This window comes from Passer montanus, unplaced genomic scaffold (assembly GCF_014805655.1).
Source record: "Passer montanus isolate IOZ18808 unplaced genomic scaffold, ASM1480565v1 scaffold33, whole genome shotgun sequence".
Lineage (NCBI taxonomy): Eukaryota > Metazoa > Chordata > Aves > Passeriformes > Passeridae > Passer > Passer montanus.
The window spans coordinates 7,896,180-7,919,664 of NW_024368041.1; the positions used below are offsets into that span (position 1 = coordinate 7,896,180).

The 23,485-nt window shown below is 40.4% G+C and overlaps 1 protein-coding gene across 4 annotated transcripts in view; it reads right to left on the reverse strand.

The window, feature by feature from the left end:
* ASAP1 (ArfGAP with SH3 domain, ankyrin repeat and PH domain 1) overlaps window positions 1–23,199 on the reverse strand; it is a 145,019-nt gene extending 121,820 nt beyond the window's left edge. For 2 of the 4 annotated variants that reach the window (XM_039715389.1, XM_039715387.1), the window contains exons 1-2: window positions 22,950–23,199; window positions 4,571–4,657 (exon numbers count right to left, since the gene is read on the reverse strand). In XM_039715389.1, the coding sequence (XP_039571323.1) occupies window positions 4,571–4,629 (59 nt within the window). In that variant the 5' untranslated portion in view covers window positions 4,630–4,657; window positions 22,950–23,199. The remainder of the gene's footprint in view (window positions 1–4,570; window positions 4,658–22,949) is intronic. The other 2 variants (XM_039715390.1, XM_039715388.1) reach the window with 1 other exon arrangement.
* Between the last annotated feature and the right edge of the window lie 286 nt (window positions 23,200–23,485).

Genomic DNA, 23,485 nt, shown 5'->3' on the forward strand with positions numbered 1-23,485 from the left:
GTATTTAAAATGAGATAGCAAATGTCTCAGAAGCTATATGTTATTTTAAAAACCTTTTAGCACTTACAATAGTGGCTTAAACAGAAGATTCTTTTCACATTGTTTCAATATTAAAATGAGAGCAAAAAGAGAGCCCATTGTGTTCTCGTTATAAATGACATTTTAGTAGCATTAAGATCCTGTGGTTTTAACACTATGTGGACAAAACGAAAAAAAGATTAAATCAGAACACCAGAAATATTTTGCTGAATTATATATTTTGCATCTTATTTACGTGAATGTCCTGGCAAGTAGCTTGGCTGAATGATAAGGAAACTCAAATGACCATCTCAAAGGACAGCTGAAAATAACAGTACTGAAAATGAAGTGCAGCATTGAGTTACACAAGATTAAGCTGACTAATCTGCTGATTCAGTTTTGCCTTTGTTTTTTGGTTTTGTTATGCAAGATCAAGTGTCAAGCAGACAAACACGTAATGGCGTTCCAGACTCCCAGTAACAAGTGATGGGCTGTTCTCCTGCCGCCTCTGCATTCTCCAAAAATGAAACAGCAAAATGCTCACCTGCAGCAAGAGGCAGCAGGCTCAGGACAGACATACTCTTTTTCTTATTACAGGTGTACTGAATTTGGTATTTCTATTTCACATATGGTTTTTGTTAGAGATGCTCATTTAAGAAACCTTATTTCAGTTGCTAGGAAGTGTAATAATGCATATAAAGGGTCTGGAAAAGAAGCCATACAAGGAGCAGCTGAGGTCACTTGGGCTGTTGAGCCTGGAGAGGAGGAGACTGAGTGGAGACCTCATTGTGGTCTCCAACATCCTCATAAGGCAAAGAGGAGGGGCAGACACTGATCTCTTCTTTCTGGTGACCAGAGACTGTACTCAAGGGAATGGCTGGAACTTGTGTGAGAGGAGGTTTAGGTTGGATATTCGGAAAAGTTTTTTCCCCCAGAGGGTGGTTGGGCACTGGAACAGGCTCCCCAGGGAAGTGATCACAGCCCCAAGCCTGACAGAGTTCAAAAAGCACTTGGGAAATGCTCTCAGGCACATGGGATTCTTGGGCATGGTCCTGTGCAAGAACTGGAGTGGAACTGAGTGACATTATGGGTCCCTCCCAATTCAGGATATGTTACGATTCTACGATTCTCTGTGTCAGGAGACAACGGATTCAAACACAGCTCTTACAGCATCTGCAGAATATAAAAGTACAGCAGTATATTCTACATGGACTAGTTTTTGGACAGTCCAAAGACATCACTATCACACAAGTGCTGATGGATAAGAAAACTGTCAGTAGAGCCACTCGCAGGTTTGATGCTAACCCTTGCCCAAGTGAAAATATGAGCCTGCTCATTACTCCCAGAGATGGTCAGGCAAGAACTGCTGACCCTGAGGGAGGTGGTGCTCCAGCAGTACCCACCATCACTGCATTGGTGAGGCTGAGGAACACCACAGGGAAACCTGGGCACAGCTGTCCTTGCATGCCTGACACTGAGCAAATCTTTGAAGGATTGTTGGGAAGGGCACTGCAGACATGTTGGCAGGAGAGCAGGCTGTTCCAGTGGGATTGCAAAGGACAGGATGAAGCCAATATGTCATGAAGGGATACTCTGATTGAAATGAGAGAAATAAGAGTCCTTCCAAAGAAGAAGTCATAGTAGCTGGATGCGTTTTTTCTTTTTTCTTTTTAATATGAGAAATAGCAATGACTAAAATCAGAGCGTGATACTGCAGAAATGAACATGTTGCAGGGCAGCTGGCATAGCAGGCTCTCCAAAATAAAAAGAGAATGAAATAAAGCTTCAACCCACATTGCAAACATTTCAATATTTTCTCTTTCCCTCTGGAAACGATATGGCTGTGTCATTACCAGGCACATCTCTGGTTCTACTGAAGCTGCTAAATGTGTGCTGATGGCAACATGCAGTGTTTTGCCTGCAGTAAAAATGAAGGTTCAGACCAAAATGAACCTTGGAAGCAGTTGGAAAATGACATAAAGGCTCTGCAGACCTGGTATCTTGTCCTTGAGCTGCCACTCATGGCTCTGACATGGCAACTGATCTCTGTGTGCATCATTTCTCTATCTGTGGAATGCAGACAATTACATTTATTTCTCTAGGTGAAAGAACACTGGGCTTTTTCAGCTGAATACTGCTGTATCAGAACTAAGTATTTTTACTATACATTTTATTGTAAGAGTTTCAAAAAGTAGCTGAGGGATGAGAAGGACTCTCAGTCCAAATAATTTTGTCAGCACATTTTTTGACAGACAAAAATGTTTAGTAGGTAAATGAAATGCTGTGAAAATATAAATCAGAAAGATCTAGATTTGTGAGGGACTCCTCCTTCTATATTATGGTTTTATTAGCATTCCTTTGCGGAAAAAGAGGGACTAAGACCCCCATGATAATAAACAGAAGTCATTAGCAAGGTTTGCTAAGACACAGTCTGCAGATGTGAATGTGTATGGGCCTACTGAGTTGGAGTTTAAGTGCTGGCTTATAGTGTTGTCTGAGCATACTTTATTTCTCATAATTTCCTAAATAGCATCTCATTAGAGAAAGGCTGGAAATAAATCTGCAGATGTTGGATGTTATAAAAAAAATGGTCCTTGCAGCCACTGAACATATTAGCACATCTGTGTTTGCCTCATATAAGCTACTATTTTCCAGGATGCATCCCTTAGCCAGACTCTAGACTTGAAAGTAGCATAAGAAGTGATGCCTTTTGGGTTTTGTTTTGTTTCTGTTTATTTTGTTTGCATATTTGTTTGTTTTATTAAGGAAATCAGAATGTTTAATGATACATAAGATCTGAAATAATTTGAGGCATGTCTCCTTCATGCTCAAGCAAAATTACTCACATTTAAAATTGTGGTTTGCGGGTTTTATTAATGTAGATGTTTGAATGTTGGAGTCGTAAGGTTCTGGCAAAACCCAGGATGACAGATAACCATATGGAAGTTTTTGGAAAATAATCTTGCTGTGTGTACCAAATTTCTGTTGGGCCAGTGTTCACATGGTGCCAAATGAAATTTAGCAGTGTAGAATTTCAGTCTGGAGGTCCAGCACAGCAGCTCCTTTTGCTGATTACTCATTTGCTTCTACTTTTAACCACTGAACTTGAGCTTGCAGCTTCCTAAGTTAACTGGCGCTCCATTGCCTACTGTAGAGGGTGACCATCTGCTCATCTGTTCTGCCTCTAAGGATTTTTTTTAAAGCAATGCTGATCTCAGAAAATTTGAAAGGGTGGCAGGAAAGATGTCAAAAATCTTCAGCTCCTAATAGTTTTGCTAGAAAATAAAAGTGAGCAGGGTAAAAAATGTTTCTTGTCCTTATGAATAGGACAAGTTCACTGTCACCTTGTTCTTTGTCAAGTTAATCAGTGTGGCAGAAAGATCTCCTAAGTGTCCCAATCATGGGAAAAGTTTCAATGATGGTTTGCACCTCCTCAGGAGCTTCATCAAGACACAGATCTGTAGGAAATTTGGTTTCATTAACTTCAGGGATGTTAGGAGTACTTATTTCTGGTTGGCGGTTGTGATTTCTTTCAAGGAAATCTAGGAGCAGTAGGACATAGAAATGGAAGTGCCATTTCAAAATCAAGTAGGAATGTCCAGCTTAATAGCTCTATATTTTTAAAAATATGACTGTTTGACTTCTGAACTCTTGCTTATTTAAGACCTCATGGACTCAAAAAGGAAAAGTATGTGTAGCCATGTGACAAAGCAAATGCGCCAGAGGAGGATTTATTCAGTTTTGGGAAGATCAGAAGCAGTGATTCACCCTCTTGGCTGGTCTGGACTGCAATATGGTCAACTGATTCCCCCAGGGAGGAAGAAAGGATGAAAGTCCCACACTGCTCTGTGGTCACACGGGGAGCAGTGACCTGTGCCAGGGTAGCTCCAGCCCGTGCATCCAGTACAAAGAAAACTTCGACCTTAACCATCAGTATTGTTGTTGTAGGGGACTCAAGTCAGGCAATCCAAATGTAGCTTTTAGTGGTTCAGTGAAAGAGAGTGAAAACTTTAAAACAAGAGAACTCGCCATCCAGAGACTGAATAAACAAAAAGCATATTTAGACAACTGTCTGCTATTCAGCACTTTACATCATGCAAAGAAGAGAGTCCCTCCTCTTTCCAAGCCCCCGCACAAATCTTGCCATAGATTTTTCAGGCTGATCTGAGAGATTTGTTGTTTTCAAAGTTAAAATAACATCAGTTACCAGATCTAGATGAGTTGAAAGGAGTTACAATGTCCTTTGTATACCCTGCCCCCCTCATCCAGCTTTAAAATCTATGAAAGCAAAGCAAACTATGTAATAAATGTTAGTGCTTGTTCCAATAATTATTCAGGTGGCCAATGCTTTGTAAGGATTTACTGATTTATTAGAATTTTTGATTCTTGAAAGGCAATAGATTAGACTTTTTCTGAGGAACACCCACTGTAGTAAAGTCTGAAGTGGCATTAAGCAGAAAAAATCCCACTGGCAGGTATTAGAATTCATAAAACATCTGGTCGTCTTTTTACTCTTTAAACAAGTTATTTATATTTATGTCTTTTGTCTTACCGATTCCATAGTGAATCTCTTGAAGAAAAACTTGAAAGCCTGGATGCTGAAGATCTCATGTCTCATCTGTCACGACCACAAACCTACCTAGAAGAGGAGCAAAGATCAAGTAAGTAAAACTGACCAAAGCTATGGGACTGACAAAGTCGCTTATTGAAACAGTCAATTTGAAACAATGTGTGTTAATTCTTCAGTGATGGAAATTTATCATACATTATTTGATTGCTGCATTTAATACTATGAGTTTCACTGTGGTAAACAGATCCATTAGAAATTCCTTGATAAAGAACACCTTGTTAAAAATTGCTAGAGGAGAGCTTCATTTAGCTGGCTGGGTAAACTCTCTGTCTAACTCAATGTGGCAACTACTCAGTCAGCTGCACTGAGTGCAGTGCTGGTGAGGACTTGCCTGTCCAAGCTGTCTGACACTTCAGAAGACCCTGTTTTCTGATATAAATTCAGTCTAAGCATTCAAGCTGAAAATTTCAATGTCAGATGTATGAACCAGACTGATCTTTTTTGGAAGATAGAGATAAGAACTGAAGGATAAAGAGACTGGGAACAAGAAGTGTTCTGACGGGATGTAATCCTGCATGTGGGAGAGGGCAAGAGGGTGTGGGGAGACAGTCATGGCAGGATATGGACAAGTGGTCTCACAAGTTTTCATCAGGTTTTTCTGCCACTATATTGCATACTCTTTCCAGTTTAAGACATGCGTTGCTGTGGGGAAAGGAAGGTGCTAGACATGCTGCAGAGCCCTGAGCAGATGAGTAGGGCTGGCAGATACCTTTCAATTTGGGACACTCTGGGCTGATCTTCGTGTTTGGACCAAAGATACAAGCTGGAAAAAGATTGGCAGGGGCTTGAGGCCAGATATGGGTGCTGAGAAGGAGAATACTACAGAGAAGCCATTGCCATGAGATGGTAAATCAGGTAGGCTGTGACATGCCTACCTGAGTCAGAGCGATGTGGAATGCATGGGCTGGGACATGACAGAGGTGATAAGGACCCATAAGGATGAGATCAGAGTCAAACAGAGGGGCCCAAGCAGTGTGGGAGTCGGAGAGAGGCCATCCCCAGATTAAACCCTTTGATTAACCAGTCTGGCTATTTTCATTCAAGCATATCACTTTATTCCTTGATTACATGAGGAAAAACATGACTCCTTCTCTATGAGTATTTTTTTAAACCTTCTGTCTAAGAGAAGCCTTGTTACGCCTGTTGACCTATTTCCCCAGAGACTGCTGTAGTTTGTTTATGGGGTTTGTCCTGTTTGTTTTGTGTTTCCAGATATGTCATGTGGGCCTGGAGTTTTTCCAATGCTTAACATTAAAAATAACATAGAATAGTCCTTGTCTCCAAGACATATGAGATCCAATTAAAAGTTGCGACATACGAGTTTTTGGATAGAATGTTAGTAGCTCTCTTTTCCCTTCTGTTTCTGAGCCTTTAGGATACTTTCAAGTGATATTGTTGATAGCTCTTTTATTATTAAGAAGGTTAGACATCTTTTTTACTGGCAGACTTCAGATTTGTACATGCTGCCTGGAAAGCATCTGAGATTTTGCTAGGTATGCCACCAGCTTGGCAGCACAGGAGGAGAAATGGTTACAGGCTCTGCTCATAAGGAGGAGGTGTGTCCTTTGATTTGAAGGCCAGTGTGCAAGAGGAGGACTATCTGCCTCAAATCAAGAATAATATACTTGAATATTGTCTTACATGAAGGAAAATGTTGTTAGAAGGCAGCCCTGGCACTGCACAGTGTTTTTGTGGATTGGAAAGGCCTCTCCTGGCAGACAACTGAGTACCACCTTCTTACAACAAACCCATAGCCACTGGCAACCCTGAATGTGATTCAACTCATGATGACATGTGCTGGTTCTTTAATTTTACAGCACACCTCTTCCTTTTAATTTTGTTATTCATCTTCATAGGCAAAAAAAGTCACCATCATCCTAGGTTCATGTTATTCAAATCAAAGCAAGAAATAAAAGATATGTAATGGCTCATTACTTTCTAAGTTTACAAGTAACTATTTTAAATTTTAAGTGGATGGCAGTTTATTCATCGTAAGTCTAAAAAGTCATAGAATCTCTTTATGTCTGCTATAATAAGCTACTGGATATTATTTAATTGCTCATTTGCTATAAGTGGCATTATGAGAATTTTTGTTTACATCTCAGTGGTTATAGAATGATTATATTTCCTTTCTAGGTCTCCTACTCATTTTGGGGCTTATTTATACAAGAGAAATCCGCAAATAAATAAAATATCAAAGAAATCCAGAGAAATATTTATAAAGAGATCAAGTTGGTTGAAGTTATCATCATTGATTGATGAGAAACAATACTGAGAAGGAAACATATATGGCTCTCCCAGAGGGAGGAATGGTGATAAAAGTGCTCATGTGAGTTCAACACTAGCTTAGTGACCTTGGACAATTTTTTGTGGCATCATTCAGATGGCAAATTCCTCAAGCCATACACCCATTAGTGTCATTTATCTGGGTAAAGACTCTTTTGAGGCTAAATACAGCTTTTCTGAAACCCTTGACCCAATGACAGTAGTCGAATTTGGGCTGTGTCAAGATGGTATTTTGACCCTTCTTCTCACCCCCCTAAGAAAATAAAACCAATGCTCCCCAGCTGTTCATGGCAATGTGGAGGTAAAATTACCAGATTTGTGGAAAATCCTTATATATGACAATATATGAGTGGGAGCAGGGAGTGGATATGAAAGATAAAAGCCCAGAACATACAGAGAACAATGAAAACTGGAGAAATATGATTGCTTTTCACCCAGGAACACCTACAGCTGAAAAGAGAAAGTCTAGTGGGGCTTAAGCAAGGAGGGGGCCTAACTGAGAGCAGGTGACATTAATGGCAGCTGGGTGACAATTCGACACAATACAGTAGTACAGTAGCAGATTCTATTGTCCTTAGATGAGGAAAGCATTTGTTCTTGTGCCTAGTTATAAATACATTCAATTATATTGGATTAATTGGTACAATCTAAGTGCTTGACTAATACTGATGCTTAACTAATAAGTATAATGAGTTGAATCCCTATATTTTTAAGGTTTTAGAACAGGGTAAATGTAGTGGAAAGCTAATGGATTCTCAGGAAGAGAATATGAAAATTGCCAATGTATTGGATAATAATAAAGAAAAACAATTATGCAAGGATTTTGCAGAGGAGAGGAAAATATCAGGAAATATTTTTTATGCGTTTTAGTTACCTGCATTTGGTATTGCTTAAACTCTGTGATTTCATGCATAAGTCATTTAATGACCAATTTTATCTTGCTTTTTGTTTTAGAGGACTTTTTTCTCTTTCCTAATAGACTATATGTCCTGAGTAGCAATAATATAAATCCATATTTTTTCATGTCTAATGACTATTTTAGGGCAAATACTCGTCAGCCAATTTTCTTATATTCCTGAAATAGAGTTACCCTAACTAGAAAAACTCAAACAAGCAAAAGTTAATATTGTTTCTACAGTCACTGATGCAATAACAATAGTAGTTGTGTACCACCATGCTGAAAATCAACTCCCTTTATGTCCAAACAATAGTGTGAATCACAGAAATCTGACCTTGATATACAAATGCGATCATGTGGTAATTATAGCTCTTGTGCTTTCTGTATAAACAGACTACTTCATCTAGAAATGCTGTAGGGTACTGCTTCATTCTGCAATTTGCAGCTAATGACTGAGCAGAAAGCCTTTATATCCCAAAAAGCTTTAAAATAAAGCAGGTTGAAAAATCTTATTTCCTGCAAGTGAAAAAAATTAAGCTGGTTATATGAAGAGCAGTGAATCAAGCCATTGTTCTATCTATGTTCTGTTGAAAAGCAGATATTACATATTTAAAGATTGTCCTCAAAATCACATTTTGCAAAGGTTATTAAAGACACTTTCATGGGCAAAATACGGAACTAAATTATTCAGTCCAAGTGGTAACTGACATGTTCTTTAACAACTGTGAGGTTAACAAAAATATCTTTCATTTCATGCCAAAATCTGCTTGTTCTGTTTGTGTCTGTGTTGGTATCATCCAAACAGGATGAGACAAACATATGTTCTTGGCTTTGCCCTAATCTGTGATTTGGATAACACTATTAAGATGTGGTCTAACAAACTTCAGGGAAGAAAATCTGAGGATATTTTCTGTGGACTTGATTTTAGTATGTCCTAAGCAATAGAAGCTGCACCCTGACCTCATGAATTAGCTGTATGTGTTTTCAGTGCTTCCATAAAAATATATGATCAAAGTATTAGCATGCTTGTAGACAGGGGCTGAATCCTGAAAGAAAACAATAGTGGAAAACTAACCCAGCACAGAGCCCAAGAGTGACCCTGAAGGGCTGAGTGACATCCTCTTGATGATGAGTCCCCACTTATGAGGGTTTCCAAGAATGTCAATTGCAAATTAGGTTTTAATCTATTAAATCATTACAGTGGTGACTTTGGAGAATTCTAATTTCTTAATCAAATTTTTTTTTGGTGCTACAGCTGCTACCAAAGTTCATAAGTAATACATAAGTAGTATAGATTTTTCTTTCCTTGGGAAAATTTAAAACCTGAAAAAATATCAAGATAGCTTTCTTGAAATAAAATGTATTTTCCTTAATTCCATCCTGATTAGTATGCAATGTGTAATGAAAAAAGTAATAAATTTCATTGTTTTCCTCTGATTCTTTATAAATAATACCTGGAATTAACAATACCAGTATTTGGCAGTGGATTGATGTCAGGCTGAGAGGGTTATTAATCCTCAGGTCATTAGACCAAACTTTTAAATATATTGACAAAGTATGAGATCTCTTCAATTCATCTTAAGATACCCTCGTGTTTGAATATGTATGGAAAATCAACTTAAAAATTCAGACCTTTTCTTGCATGGGTAGTTTTAGAAATAGCAACTGATTTAAAAAGAACCTAGTTTTAGGAGATGGTTATTACTGTTAGAATGGAAATTAGTTCTCTGTCTCATGTGATATAAATGTCATATGATTATGAAATGATCATGCAGGTGCTATAGAACAGTGGTTTGGAATTCATGCTGCAAAACATAATTCTGAGACTGAACAGTTTTTTACTGTAGGATTTTATAGCACATTGCCAGAGAGGGCCAGAGGGCTCAAGGGTGCTTGTTTGATCATTTTATTTAGTCTCATTCAGAGGTGAATTTTCTTTAAGTCTCAGATATATGACAAAGATTTGTGTAAGTATTTAGACTGAATGACTTCCTAGTCTTTTCAGCCTGTGTTTTATTATTTGTCTAAGGGCTTCAGGGTGGTGGTATTGTGAGTTAAATCTCCCTGTATCCATTTAAGTGACCTTTTTATCACTTCTGACTATATCCATCAGCTGTTTCTTGGGCTCAGGAAAGAATTTTCATTTTGTGGAGGCAGCACCTAATCAGAGTGTCTGCTGCCCAGCTTCAGACCTCTGCAGGGCTTTCACTGATCTTGTCAAGGGTATTTTTTAATATTGGATGACAAGGTTGCCATTCACAGTCCAAGATTTTGAGTTACTTATAATCCACTTCTGAAAACTGTGAGGGCCTAGTAACACACAAGAGTGCTTCTCATCTTCCCTGTATGCTTAGTCACTGATCTTCCCTGTATGCTTAGTCACTGCTTAATTATTTACTCAGTACAAAGTTTATAGCAAAATACCCTGTGTATGGTATATAGATTATAGATTAATAATATAATGTGAATATGACATCAAGCCCTCTTGTCAGTGCCCCCACTCACTCTCAATAGCCACTGGTTGTGGGCTGAATTCAAGATCAACCATTTGCTGAGTTTTTAGGAAGGAGTCATTATTAAAATTAGAAAATAAACCTGGTACATCTGTGTTAAAGATCAAATGATCTCTGCACAAATAGTTGGGTGACTTTGAACCTTTGATGTCCTTCCTACAGCAGCTTTTCTACTCTGAGTCGGCAGCACTCAGGCAAAGCAAGCACCACACCTCCTACTTCCAGCCTTCATCAATTAGTCAGGCACTCATGAGGTCATGCATTGTCTTGTTGTCTGAACATCTCACAGAAGTTAATATATTTGATATATATTTGTAGGATGCCTACAGCAGACTGAAGACAAGACCATCAGGCTCCAGTTTGTGACAATCCCACTTTTCTTGATACAGGTCTGTCCTTCACAGTGCTGTGTTTGTCATTCCTTCCTCTTTGACATGCACCAAGTGGTACCACTCTTTTACTGAACAGCCCTGTGAAAATGTATTTTATTTTGGCTCAGTAATACCTCTAGCCGTCCTGTCCTTCAGCAGAGTGCAGAACTATCAAAGTGTCTGTAGAGAATTTCCCAAAATACAAGGCACATAGAAACCTCAATATAGGCATAGAAAGATGTTTCTAAGTATTCTCTTCAGGTCTGTATCTACCCATGCAGTGAGTCATGCCCAGATCCACGGATATTTATGTCTTTGAAATGATATGTCCTATCTACATAGAAAAATGAGATAAACTCAAAAGTTAGTGACAGAACAGAACCTTTACAACTTAACCCAAACTCAGTCCATGTAAATGGGATTCTTTACCTCCACTTTAGTGAGCTCTGACTCAACTTTTAGACTGCAGAAGTGGGATGTATCTGACAAAGTGTCTTTGCCTTGGCTGCTCATTCCAGACTCCTTTCATCGTGACTGATGATATGGTCAACACAGATAACTGAAAGTAGGTTGCATCTCACCTCATCCTACAAAAGTAGAAGTTTAAAACAGAGGTAATAGAGTAGATGTCTATAAAATCAGATGAATCACATGCTAAACTGCTTCTTTCATCCCACTGACTAAAAGAGAGAGTAGGGTGCTGATTCCAGAGGTGAAGACCTGCTCCAAAGTTGCTGCATGCCTAAGGGCACTGCACCAGGGCCTTCTTATTTGTGCCTGAACCATACCATTGACAGGTATAAGACTGTACCTCTAATTCTAGTCAGGAAGAGACATTAGAAGGAAGAAAACAAATTTTAAAAACCCCCAACCTTTCAATGGAAAACAAAGATACGTTGGTGCACTGCCATGGATGCTGATATATTTTCCAGTGGAAATCTAATGGGAAGTTGTACTGATCTTTCAGAATTTGTTTGATAGAATTTACACAAAAAACCCACAATAAAATTATATGTTGTAATGTAAGTTTTATTTTTTTAACAATATCTGAAAAATAATCTCTTTTTTTCCAGTTTCATTTGTATGAGTTTCATGATCAACCTCATGTAACTACTTGGGCTGCCTGTCTTGGTAACAGCATGAATTTATACCAAGTCAGAAGTAAGAAAATCATACAGTTTTCAAGAAGGTGGGAAAGTATTGAGACTGAATACCTCTAGGCCTTGAGAGTAGGTAAAAATGTGAAATAAATAACACGTTATATTTTCTAAACAGCTCCTGTTATTTAATAAAGTGCTTAATAAAAAAAAAAATAACATTACCAGTTCATTAATTAGTTAAACTGGCTAATGAGTTCCTAATATCTCTACAAGTGACAGTGAGATGAGTATTTTGAATGTACTCAGATGGGGTTAGCTCATATTATAGAAAGCACAGATGTGCATGGTGGATACCTGGAGGTTTCTTCTGCCCTTCTGCAGCTGTGGAGCTGATGTGCCTGCTCTGGGAATATTTACTTACTTACTTACTCGCCAAAAGAGAGAAAGAGAGAGAGAGAGAGAAAGAGAAAGAAAGAGAGAGGGAAAGAAAGAAAAAAAAGAAGGAAGGAAGAAAGAAGACAGCTATTTCAAAGGCAATTATCTAAATGAGCTGGAGAAACCTGGGATGACTAAGTCCCCAATCTCTGGAGAATTTGCTCTGAGCTCTTTGATGAATTTTAAAATGATGTTACACTCCAGATTTTAATAACATAGCCTTTCTCCTCTGCTTCTGGCTCTAGGCAACTGTTGTTAAGTCCATTTCTCACAAAAGCCTAAGAAGCACGAGTTAATAAGGCCAAGTCTCTAACCACAGCACTGCAGATCTGCTGGGCTGCAGGGAGCAGGTGAGAAGGGAGGTGTGTGCATTGCCTTCGACACCGCGCCTGCCCAGGAGGGCCTTTGATCTGTGCTGCTACGGGTCTGTTTCACTTTGAGTTCAGCGAAATAATTGAAGGGGAAAGAGTTTTCAGTATCTCTAGCACGATCAGTGAAATTTATGCAGCTTTGGTTTCCTTCAGCTGATGTGTTAATGAACCTAGTCTGGATCTTCACAAAACAAGCGACATCTCTGATTAGAAAAACCACCAATACCAGTGGGAAATGTCGGTCCCCATCACTGGTTTACAGTTTTAAGTCAGTTCCTTTGGTGAGCAGTTCTTGAAGTGTAAATGTTTTGCTGCTTGTGGTTGGAGTCACAAGCAAATCTGGCAGTGAAATACCAAGTTGAGGGTAGATTTAGAGGGCCTTAGTTCCTGGGGAAATTCAAAAGCCTGAGTCAGAGCCCATATGTGTCTTCAGCCAACATCTGAAGGACTGGGCACTTAAAACTGGGATTATAGGAGAAGACACAGTTAGAAGGAGGCACTTAAACCACCTAAGAGGGAACATGAGAGATGCAGCTGGGCTTTGAGCCTTAGGGAACTGAGGGATATCAGTCTTTGCAGCAGACCTGTAATCTTGAGATTGTGAGAACTGAAGTCAGCCCTCCTTATCTTGTTAAAATGCAATGCCCCTGCAACACTTGAGAAGTTTGTGGCATTGTGTAGCAGGAAGGTTCCGTGTTCATTTCCCTCCCCTGCCTGAATGGGACCAGAATTTCCAGCCAGTGCCTCTCCTCTATCACAAGCCCCTAAAATCACTCTGCAAGGCCTAGAAATTGTTAATAGTTGCAAAACAATCAAATTAAGTCTTCCTTTGTGACAAACAAAACCAACACCACAGAGCCCTGTGTATATATCTCAGATTTTTTCCAGAGAACATCTGATCCAATTTAATTCAGTAAGTCCCTTTCCAGCCATTAATCTCCAGCCAAATTTTGTTTTTCATTTTATTGAACATTATGATTTACTGCACAGCTCTCTGTTCATTATTACTTAGAGAAGCAGTTGTTCAGATTCTCTTTCTCTTGATCTCCTGATCAGGAAAATGCTGTGCAGATGTGAACAGAAGTAAGAATATTACTCCTGTAAGAGAACTCTTCCCCAATTAAATATAGTGTCTGTGAGGGAAGTTATGATCTTGCAAATAGTTTCTGCTTCTAAGACTCAACAGCACAAATGAGGCCAGCTTTCCTTACATTGGGTCTACTGTTTGCTGCAAAAACAGTGCTGTAACTGACACAATTAATATTGCAAAAAAATCCTGGAAGAGCTTAAAAATGGTGAAATCCCACATATATATCCTTCAGTACTTAGAAGAACCTGATCTGCCCAGAGCATTACAGAATGAACCTGCTTCATTTCTGGGGGAAAAAAAAATCTTGTTTGTTTCTGTCATGCACAAGAAACAACAAAGCAGAAACATATTTTCTCATGATAACTGCTGTTGAAACCAGAGGGGGTTGTCAGTGTTCACACAGATGCCTGGTCACTGTAATGTTCCTCCTCCCTTGCATTCCATCTGTGGGAACCAGAGCAAAGCCCACTGCAGTTTGCTTCTGGAGTGGGAGCTGGCTGGTACTGCTCAGTTCTGGTGTTCATGACCACCACTTGTCTTCTGCTAAACCTGCTAAACTCATGTATGTTGCAGATGGCTGGAGGTGCTAAGGAGCAAAAGTACAATACCATCCTTTCTGAGCATTTCTGTTTCTCTCCCATCTAAGTTCCCATTCTGCAGGGAGCCTAGTGTCTTTCCACAAGACTCAAGTTGACTTGTCTTCAACAACCTGGCCCACCTGAGGATTTCTATTTAGGGCAGGCCTTGCATTTGTAAAAACAAATGTTCTGCAGCTCAGAGGAGAGTTACACTGTCCTGCACCGAGACAATTCAGAGGAAGCATTAAACTCCTAGCAAAACCCTTACTAGACTAAAATAATTAACCTCACTTTCAAAAGGGTATTGAAATAATCTAATCCACTCTATCTAATTTGTTATGAGCTAAAGTTGAAATAATCTAATCCACTCTATCTAATTTGTTATGAGCTAAAGTTCTGAATTCTAGGTAACCATATTTTTACAATTACTCATTAATATTTTACCTTCAATGGCCAGCTTTGGCAAACAGGGTCCTGTCAAAAATTGCCACTGTAATAGCAGCCAGCACTAGTAGGGAAGCAATACTGATGCCAGCACATTATTATCTCCAGGAAACACTTCTTGCATTAACATGGTGGTTTAATGGCTTATGATATTTCAAGGAGAGAGAATTTAACTTCTGGGACAAATAACAACAGGTGTCTTTCACTGAACTGTTATAACTCCTAAAGCCATATCAGCACACACAGGTTTCAATGAGCACCAAGAGGATTTGGGATCTCTGAAACCCCTTATGGGCAGCCTGCAGGGCAAATGCTTGCCGTGGAAGTTTTTCTCCTGGGTTGCAGTGAGCACATCATTACACTCCTGTGGAAATTCTCTTTAGGCTTCACAGTAGCTGTGGCTTTTCCCTTCAGGAGGAGGTAGTTAGATGTTTCAAAAGTATTTTTTTTCTTCTAGCAATATGCCTATTTTTACAAAATGTGTAGGTGCTCTTGAGACCTCTGTTCCTCCATCTGTCTTGGTTGGGGAGAGAGGGATGTGTCAAAGTCTTGGGGAGACACATACACACACAATGCAATTGCCTCAGTCTCACTTGTAGACAGGCTATAGATACTGCAGAGTTCTCAGTGACACATTATTTAAACCCTATTTAAATAATATGAATTCCTAAGATATAAGTTACCTTTTTTTTCCCCCCAGAATGTAAATAATTACCACATGGAAAAGGTTCCTTTAAATGATAAGGTGTCTTTCAGCACTAGCATCATGGAAAAGTGTTGTCTACAGTTCCTTTTTTTCCTTAGGGTCAGGCTAAACCTGGTCTTACTGATTGGGGTCATGTTCCTTCTTGTGTCTCAGCTGTCTAATGGTGTAAATCTGTGGTAGGAGTTTATTGTAAGGCTAACCCTCTTGCTCAAGCTATAGGTATTGGAGGACTTTCTTAGGACACTGTTGTGACTCACAGGACAGAGGCCTATTGCAGATCCCAGACTTGAGAAGTAGATGAATATTGCAGCCACTTGTGGCTCTTTGGGAAACCAAAGTGTCGTAAGATGGGCAGAAGTAGATTTAGAAATTATCCTTCAGGGAAGAATGTTTCTCACTGGAGAGGAACCGTGCAGCCAGGCTGTCCTCCATGCTGGAAGGCAATGGAAGGAATGAAGTGCAGGAGTTTATGAAATACCCTGTGCAGACATGTATGTACCACCCTACAGGGGAAACAGCCTAATTACTGCTCTGAGCTTCCAAGGAGCTCTGAGAAGAAAAGCATAAATCTGAACCATCAAGAGACTTCTGTAATTCAGACCAGGTGTCAGGTAGGCTGTTGTATGGCTCCAGCACAACATGACTTACAATCACCTTTTTATCCTTGTTCCTCTGCTACTGACGCCCTTTAAGTCTAATATTCTCAATAGTAAGGAAATTTGTTTCCACTGAGCCAAATCCCATTTGTCTAGGTAGTGAGAATAAATTCCAGCTGTAGATCATCTTGGATACTAGATTTTTAACCCCATCCTGGTCAATGCAGAAATATGATAGATCATTCTCTACCACAGCTTCAAAAACACAGAAAAAAAAAAATACAAAGTCTAAATGACCTGTGAGGTCTGGCATTCTGGCTAAGACCTATCTTACCATTGATTAAATCTGGAATCAGATTCATTTATGACACATGTAACATCAGAATTATACCCTGCTGGTTGATAATAATTCAAAAGCTCTATACTTAATGTAGAATTATGGTACCCGTTAGTATTAAGTACCTTAACTATTTTAAAATATCTTCAGAAATTATTCTACCAAGGTAGACATCCTCTCTGTTCATGAATATAGATAACTACTGAATTGTAGGAATTTCTGATCCTGACAAGCTTTTCTAAGTACTCAGCTACTAATTATGAACAGAAATAAAAGGACACCTGCTGAAATAATTATTAAAGGATGTGCAACTACAACCTGCCTCTTATCAGATGGTTGGAGCCAGTATCCTACATTAGCAGAGAATACAGTCTTACACATTTCATGACAAATATGCTATTATGTAAATAATTACATCAGTAGGCATATTAATTTGTGTGAATACTGAACTGTTTGAATTTTAATGCAGAAGGAAAGTAGCAATATAGTTCCATGCTAAATTACATAAATAAAGCACTGGAGTTACATGGTGCTGGCATAGATCTTATTTACTCACAAATAAATCTGGAATATTTCCACAAAATTCAGTTTGTAGCACTACTATAAATCAGGTAGGGAACTAGGATTGTACCCTCACTGTTAGTAATGATTTAATAACTGTAAATTCAGGACAAAATTCCTTCCATGACTTTGCCTACTCATTTTTGCCTAACAATCTCTTGTACCTATAAGATGGATGCCTAAAATGTATATTAGTTTAAGTAGGAAAAAGCCTACAAAGCATGTTGCAAAATATCTGCAGGACAAGTACACCCTAAGCATGAGCTCTGAAAGCTCAAAAAGTCTTCCAGATGAGAACGCTGGACCCTGGAACGCTGGGGCCATTATCTGTGGAAATGTCACTACATGTCCTCTCTGTTCAATTCTTGCACCTCTCATGTGTCAGCCACTGCTGAATACAAGATCCTGAAGTGTTGGCTCTGATGGTTTTATGTTCCTGTGTAGAACCATTGCACTTTGCTAAGGGCTTGGTATTAGGCTGAATCCAGATACTATAAGTCTTGTCCTAGTGCCTGAAATGTCCTGCTGCCTCTCTGGCAGGTCTAGTCAGGACAAAATTGTTCTCTATGCACTTGGCCAGCTGCTATAAAAAGGACATGATGCTGTGCCAGGCTTGGCAGGAGACATCTCCCTCTCCTTGCCCCTGCAGTTCTGAGGAGCACATCAACTGTGTGCTCTGCATTTCCCACGTACACACTCCCTTCTGGTTGCTGCAGAGATGAACAAAAGGAAAGTGGGAGCCAGCCATGCTGCTCCTGCTGCTGCTCTGGGTAGGGCCATGTAGTGACTTGCCCATCATAATTCAGACAGAAGGTGACAGTCCCAAGGGTGTTGTTCAGCCACTAAAAGCTGATTTATTTTCTCCCCAGACCTGGAGAACAGATATGAAAGGAAAGTGTGGGGTTGCAGGTCCTCCCAGGACCTGGGGGCATAGCTCAATTTCTAATTGGAATCCAATCCCATCCCTGTGCCACCTGGCTACAGCTTCTGTCACTGTAGCCATGAGAGAAGACTTGGCAAGGCCTTATTTACCCTTTCTCCAAATGAGTTAAACTTTTCAACCTTTAAAGCCACACTCCAAAAGCCATTTGCTCTTCTAGATCAAGTGCCATTCTGGCAATTGTAAAGATACAGTATTTTTACCTGCTGTGAAGATAAAAATAGAAGTGAGGCTTGTAGTTGGGTGAAGAAGATTAGTTGCACTTGTTATTTTTCACAATGAACACTTAGGAGTATGTATATGAGCAGCCAAGGAGAGGCTGTCCTAGGCTTGGACTGAGGATACGCTGGATCAGATGGCTATCAAAAGCCCATGGCCTTAGGGAGTCACAAACTACTTGCAAAATCTGTCACAGACATCTTCTCCCATGGGGAAATGCTGCAATCTTCAGTTTTATTGGCTTCTTTAAGCCCCAGACTCTTTAAAATCCTTTTGCATAGCCCCATAGCTCTGGGATAACAAGTGCTGAGGCACCATGCAGGTGTTGGAGTCTTTACCCCTGCAAGCACAACTGCTCATCTTGTTTGCACACCTCCTTTCTCCAGTCTTTCCTCTCTGTCCAACAAAGGTTGGAGGGATGGAAGAACTCTAATGAGGCATTTTACCACCCCAGACAGGGTGGTTCCCTGCCATGCCCTGCAGAGCCTGGCTCTCTAGTTCCACACTACCTGCCTGACCCCAGGGATCACCCCCAGGGATCATGCAGCAGTCTCAGGCACTCTCAGCTTCACACCAAATCTTCTCCAATTTATTTGTTATTTTTTCTCTGTCTTTATTTATGAAAGTGGTGTGCCAAAACATTATTCCCTTCCTTGCCACCCCTTTTCTCTGTTTTGTTTCTTGTTGGGTGTTTTGCTCTGACACACCAAGTAAAGGTACAAAACCTGAGGTGGGAACATCTGGCCCTGGCTGTAGAGCATCAAGAAGAGAAGTTCCTAGATATAAAATCAGCTTTTTCTCCTCTCTTCATGGGACCTTGCTGTGGGATGTTTAGGGCTTCCTGCCGCAGCCCCCAGGGTGAGCAGCAGCCCCCAGCCGAGGCTTCGCTCTCTCCAACACAGTTACAGTCTGCAAAAGTTTAAAGGCAGTCTCTTTTGAGTGAGCCACATGCTTCAAATTGTTATGTGGTTAACCACTGAGAACAAACCCCCACACAAATACCTAAGGATCAACTTGCTCAAGCCAGGGTGGTAGCAGTGGGGGCAGAAGAGGAGAGGGGACACTTCCTCATTTTGCTTTTGATGAGAAGAAAATAGAGTTATCTTCTGACTTTGCTATAGTGCCAGCAGCCACCGTGTCACAGTGCGCGCTTGATGCCGTTTGCACATTTGTTTGCTGATGAAAGGAGCCTTGTTCAGCAGCCATGACCATGCACACCACGGGCCACAACCTCTGCTGGGGTAAATCAGCTCCACTGGTGAATAGGAACTGAAAATGCAACCCCTTCTCCCTGTGTGATGTGCAAGTGCCAAGATGGGGGAAGATTTCTGTGCTTTGACGTTGCCCTATCCCATGTCCCTTAACTCTTATAAAAGCTGAATACTTTTCTGCTGACTCACAGAGACAGATGGATTTTGTTAACTCCAGTCGAGATAAAGGAAGATGCACTAAAAGCATCACTTGGCAGGGCTGAACCCAGCTTTGGGGTTCAGGGGGGACTGAGCAAGGAGCTTCACATCTCACCCTGTTCAGCATGGATAGAACTTGGCTCCTGGGTGCCACATGGGAGGAGTGATGTGTGGTCTAGGCTGAGCCTGCTGCTAATCAGTGTCTGAAATAATGACCCAGGCTGTCATTCCATCCCCCTCCTTGTGCCCTCTCTGGAGCTCTGCAGCTCCCCAAAGCCCAAGAAAGAGAATTGGAGCCAACAGCAATAGAAACCCCAAAAGAATCACAGAACTCAAATCCCCTTAGTAATTGCATTGCATCTGCTTAAGTCTTAAGTTACAGAGGATTTTAGTGAAGTAAATTAACTTCCCTTTGCTTGTGTTTCCTTGTGTTTTTGAAGACTATGAAACTGTTGAGGAGCAAATTGTCTTACAAACTCATGGAGAGAGTTTCCAGTCATGACTGGCATAGCTGTTCATGTAGTGCTCCTAAAAGTGGACCCAAGTGGAGATAGAGATAATTATTTTGCCATGGACCAACTTTAAGATCCATCTTAACTTTATTTTCATTTCTAAAATGGCCGATTAAGGGCTCACAGTGTGGCTAAGATAGTCTTGAGGGGGAAGATGCAATCCAAATGTGATATGCTTACTCAGGTGTGAAACAAAATTGAATTCTTTGCTTTTTGAGGAAAACTGTGTGAAAAGGAAGGGTTAACATTTTTTTGATGTGAGGGACATTTTTGGTGAAAGTGGTTTAGTTCCTCTGGTCCATTTATCATCTGAGCAGTGAAACATCACTCTGCTTATGAAGTTAGCTCTGCAGGACTCTGTACCTGTCAAAATTGTTTATCCATACTTGCCAACAGCAGCAGGAAAGGCAGGAGGACTGGCATTCGTGATGGTGAGTGAGTTGGACACATGGAGTGAGGGCGCATGAGTTGAACCTCCTCACTGATGCAGAAAAAGAAAATGAGTGAGGGAAAGAACATTAAAGCACGAAGTGTCTAATCTTAGAGAGTTTAATGGTGCAGTTTGTTACAAAAAAAGAAGAATTTGCAGAATTTCTTCATGGGTAGGTTGGTCCTGGTGGCCAGTTAGTCCTCATGATGCTGAAGGTTCAGGAGTAAATGCCAGCAGAAGCAGCTGCTGGGGGACACTGGCACACTGACATTATCGACCATGGGATTGGGAATATTGCACTTAGACAATGGAAAATTAATGTGATAAGGAATTATCACGGAACTATCAAGTGCTTAGTATTGTTATATGAAAATATAAAAAAAAAAAATTCTCCGTCTAAATCCAACAGAGCCTTAATCCTATGTGAGGGCTATTAGGGGAAAAAAAATAGGAGAAAGGCGGGGGTGGGCAGAGAATTCAGGTTTATAAAAAGAAACCCGTACACAATGAGCTGAAGGTTGTGCTTCTGCACTTCCTGCTCTGGGTGTGAGCAGAAGAGGAAATACCAAAATACCACCAGAAAAACTATTCCCACAGCATTCCCAACCTGGCTGAAACCAGAGAAGTTCTGACAGCCCTGCAAAAAGGGGGCAAAAATCCCACAGCTGACCTAGTCTCAAGGATCTTGTTCATAGGAAGGCCCACAAAATTTCCAAATCTAGGAGATTTGGGTAGACCTAGATGAGTCTTTATTCTTCCCCTGACTGCTCATCTGTACTTTCTGCAGTTCACAGATCATTGATGACATTTGACTCTTCTGCCAGCTTTGAGAGGAGCACATTTCTGCTACAATCAGTTTGATCACATCTATGACCACAGACCATCAAATTGCCTGGTAACTACGGGGCAGGGCACCACGGTCCAGTCTAACTCAGGTGAGGGGTTCCTTGGTCCCCCTTTCATTTTTTGACAGTCAACCCACTAGAATGAGAGTACATCCTACAAACACAGCAAGAACTGATCTTTCAATGCATAAAATGCCACCAGTTTCAGTGCTGACCCATGTCAATAATTAAAACTAAATTCCTGGCTGTTCCCAGGCAGACAAGACATTAGTTTGGTCTGGCTCCTCCAGAAAACATTCCACTTTAGGCAAAGAAAACCTTGAGGATGAGCAGCGGGATCACGTTCAAAGGGTTGTACAGATAGCTGGAACACCAGGCAGTTAGTTTAAAACCTCAAATCTGAAAGCAAAGAACTGGGAAAATGGCTCTTTTCCTTTATGGATGTAAGAAGGAAAGTATTCTATCCTGCTAACTCCCCCCAAAATTAAATTTCAGTCTCTTGTTTGACATGCAGTGCTGCACACTAGAATTCAGGGCTTGTTCAATAGTCTAAGAAAAACAGTTAAATTACTTTAAAAAAGTAAAATTGCTATAAAAAGCTGGTTTTCCAATAGATGTTTCCCTACATCTAAGCAAGTCCTGAAACAAGTTTTCCCCCTACAATTAGAGAATCAAATCCCTGGACTGGCTCCAATGAGCAGCTTAGGAATGTTCAGCACAACCACGGCCTGCAGCCATGGGACAGAGCAAAAGATGCAACAGTGATGATGCTTTATCTTCCACAACTTAATCCAGCAGCACTTCCATGGATGCCAATAATGAAATCTGTTTCAGAGGCCTGAAAGGAAGATTTTTCTTTTCAAATTCTGAGTCACTGATTTTGAGACTGGTCAACTCATTGCTTTTGTGACTGTGGTTTAGCTAAAACCAACTAAGGCTGATAATGTTGTAATGAACTCTTAACACACAAAAATGAAGCTAAAACCTTAGCTAAGCCCCATGTCTGAATGCAGCTTTCCAGTTCATTCAGAGCAGCATAGCACTCAGCATTTTCCCTCCAAGAGCAGAAAGCCCCTTTCTGGCCTCCCGGAACTGCTGCATGGAATACACTGTTGCTCCTACTGCAAACTTATTTAAGAGACAATAGGGCAAATAGTTGGCACGCAGATTCTTCTTAAAACTTAAATCTAGATCCACAATAAATGGTAAAAGGCCAAGGAAACATGCAAAGATAATCAGAAAATGCTAAGTTTTTTGGGTTTCTTTTAAATTCATTTTTGCTGAGAGCAAGACATTACAATTTACACTGTGGGCCCCATTCTGCAAGTCCTTTCTTACATGAGCTCTTTTTAAAGTCACTGAGGTTGTTTACATGAGTAAAAGTTTCTTTCATGAGAAAGGACTCACAGAATCTGGCCTGACACATTTTGCTACAATGTTTACCTAGACATTATCTGGGATGTGGAGCAGTGTGTGTATTTTCAGGATCGAAAAATGGACTTCAGTTGTTTTTTTTTGGAAAAAGTTCTGACTTCAGCTTCACCCATCTGCTTTTTGCAGTTTGCTCCGCAGCCACATTGAATGGACCGGCTCAGCCTTTGTCCCTGTCTCCGAGCTGCTCCTCACCAGCCACGCTCAGCCCCCACGCGCTGTAACTCACCAGGACGTGTGCAGTCTGAATTCCCATTCCAGATTTGGTCCTCAAGCCTAAGGCCATTATTCCATCTCAGATTAAAACATATTCTCCCATGGGCAGCTGAAAAATAGCATGTTTCTTCAGGTTTTCTTGCCACAAAATGATAAATTAAAGTGAAATAAAATAATAATGACAATAAAAAAAAGGAAATCCAATGTACGGCAATCCTCAGAGTTGTGGCGTCTAAGAGTGTTGATCAGCATCCATAAATGTCCTGACCGGTGAGGAGACACAGGCACTACAACTGGAAAGAGAGCAGGAAGGAAAACCAACCATGTGAGCAAAGTTAAAAAAAAAAAAAGGGGGGTGGGGTGGGGGGAAGAGAGAGAGAGAAAAAGGTCTGCTCAGTGGACAGCACTTGGGCTGATAGCAGGGATTTCAGGAAATCCAAACACTCAGACAGGAAATCTGAACACTGGATAAACATGCCATAATCTCCACAGATACAGTTAACAGGCAGCTTCCCTGTTAACCCATTGCCTGCCCGAGCTGAGCCTGAA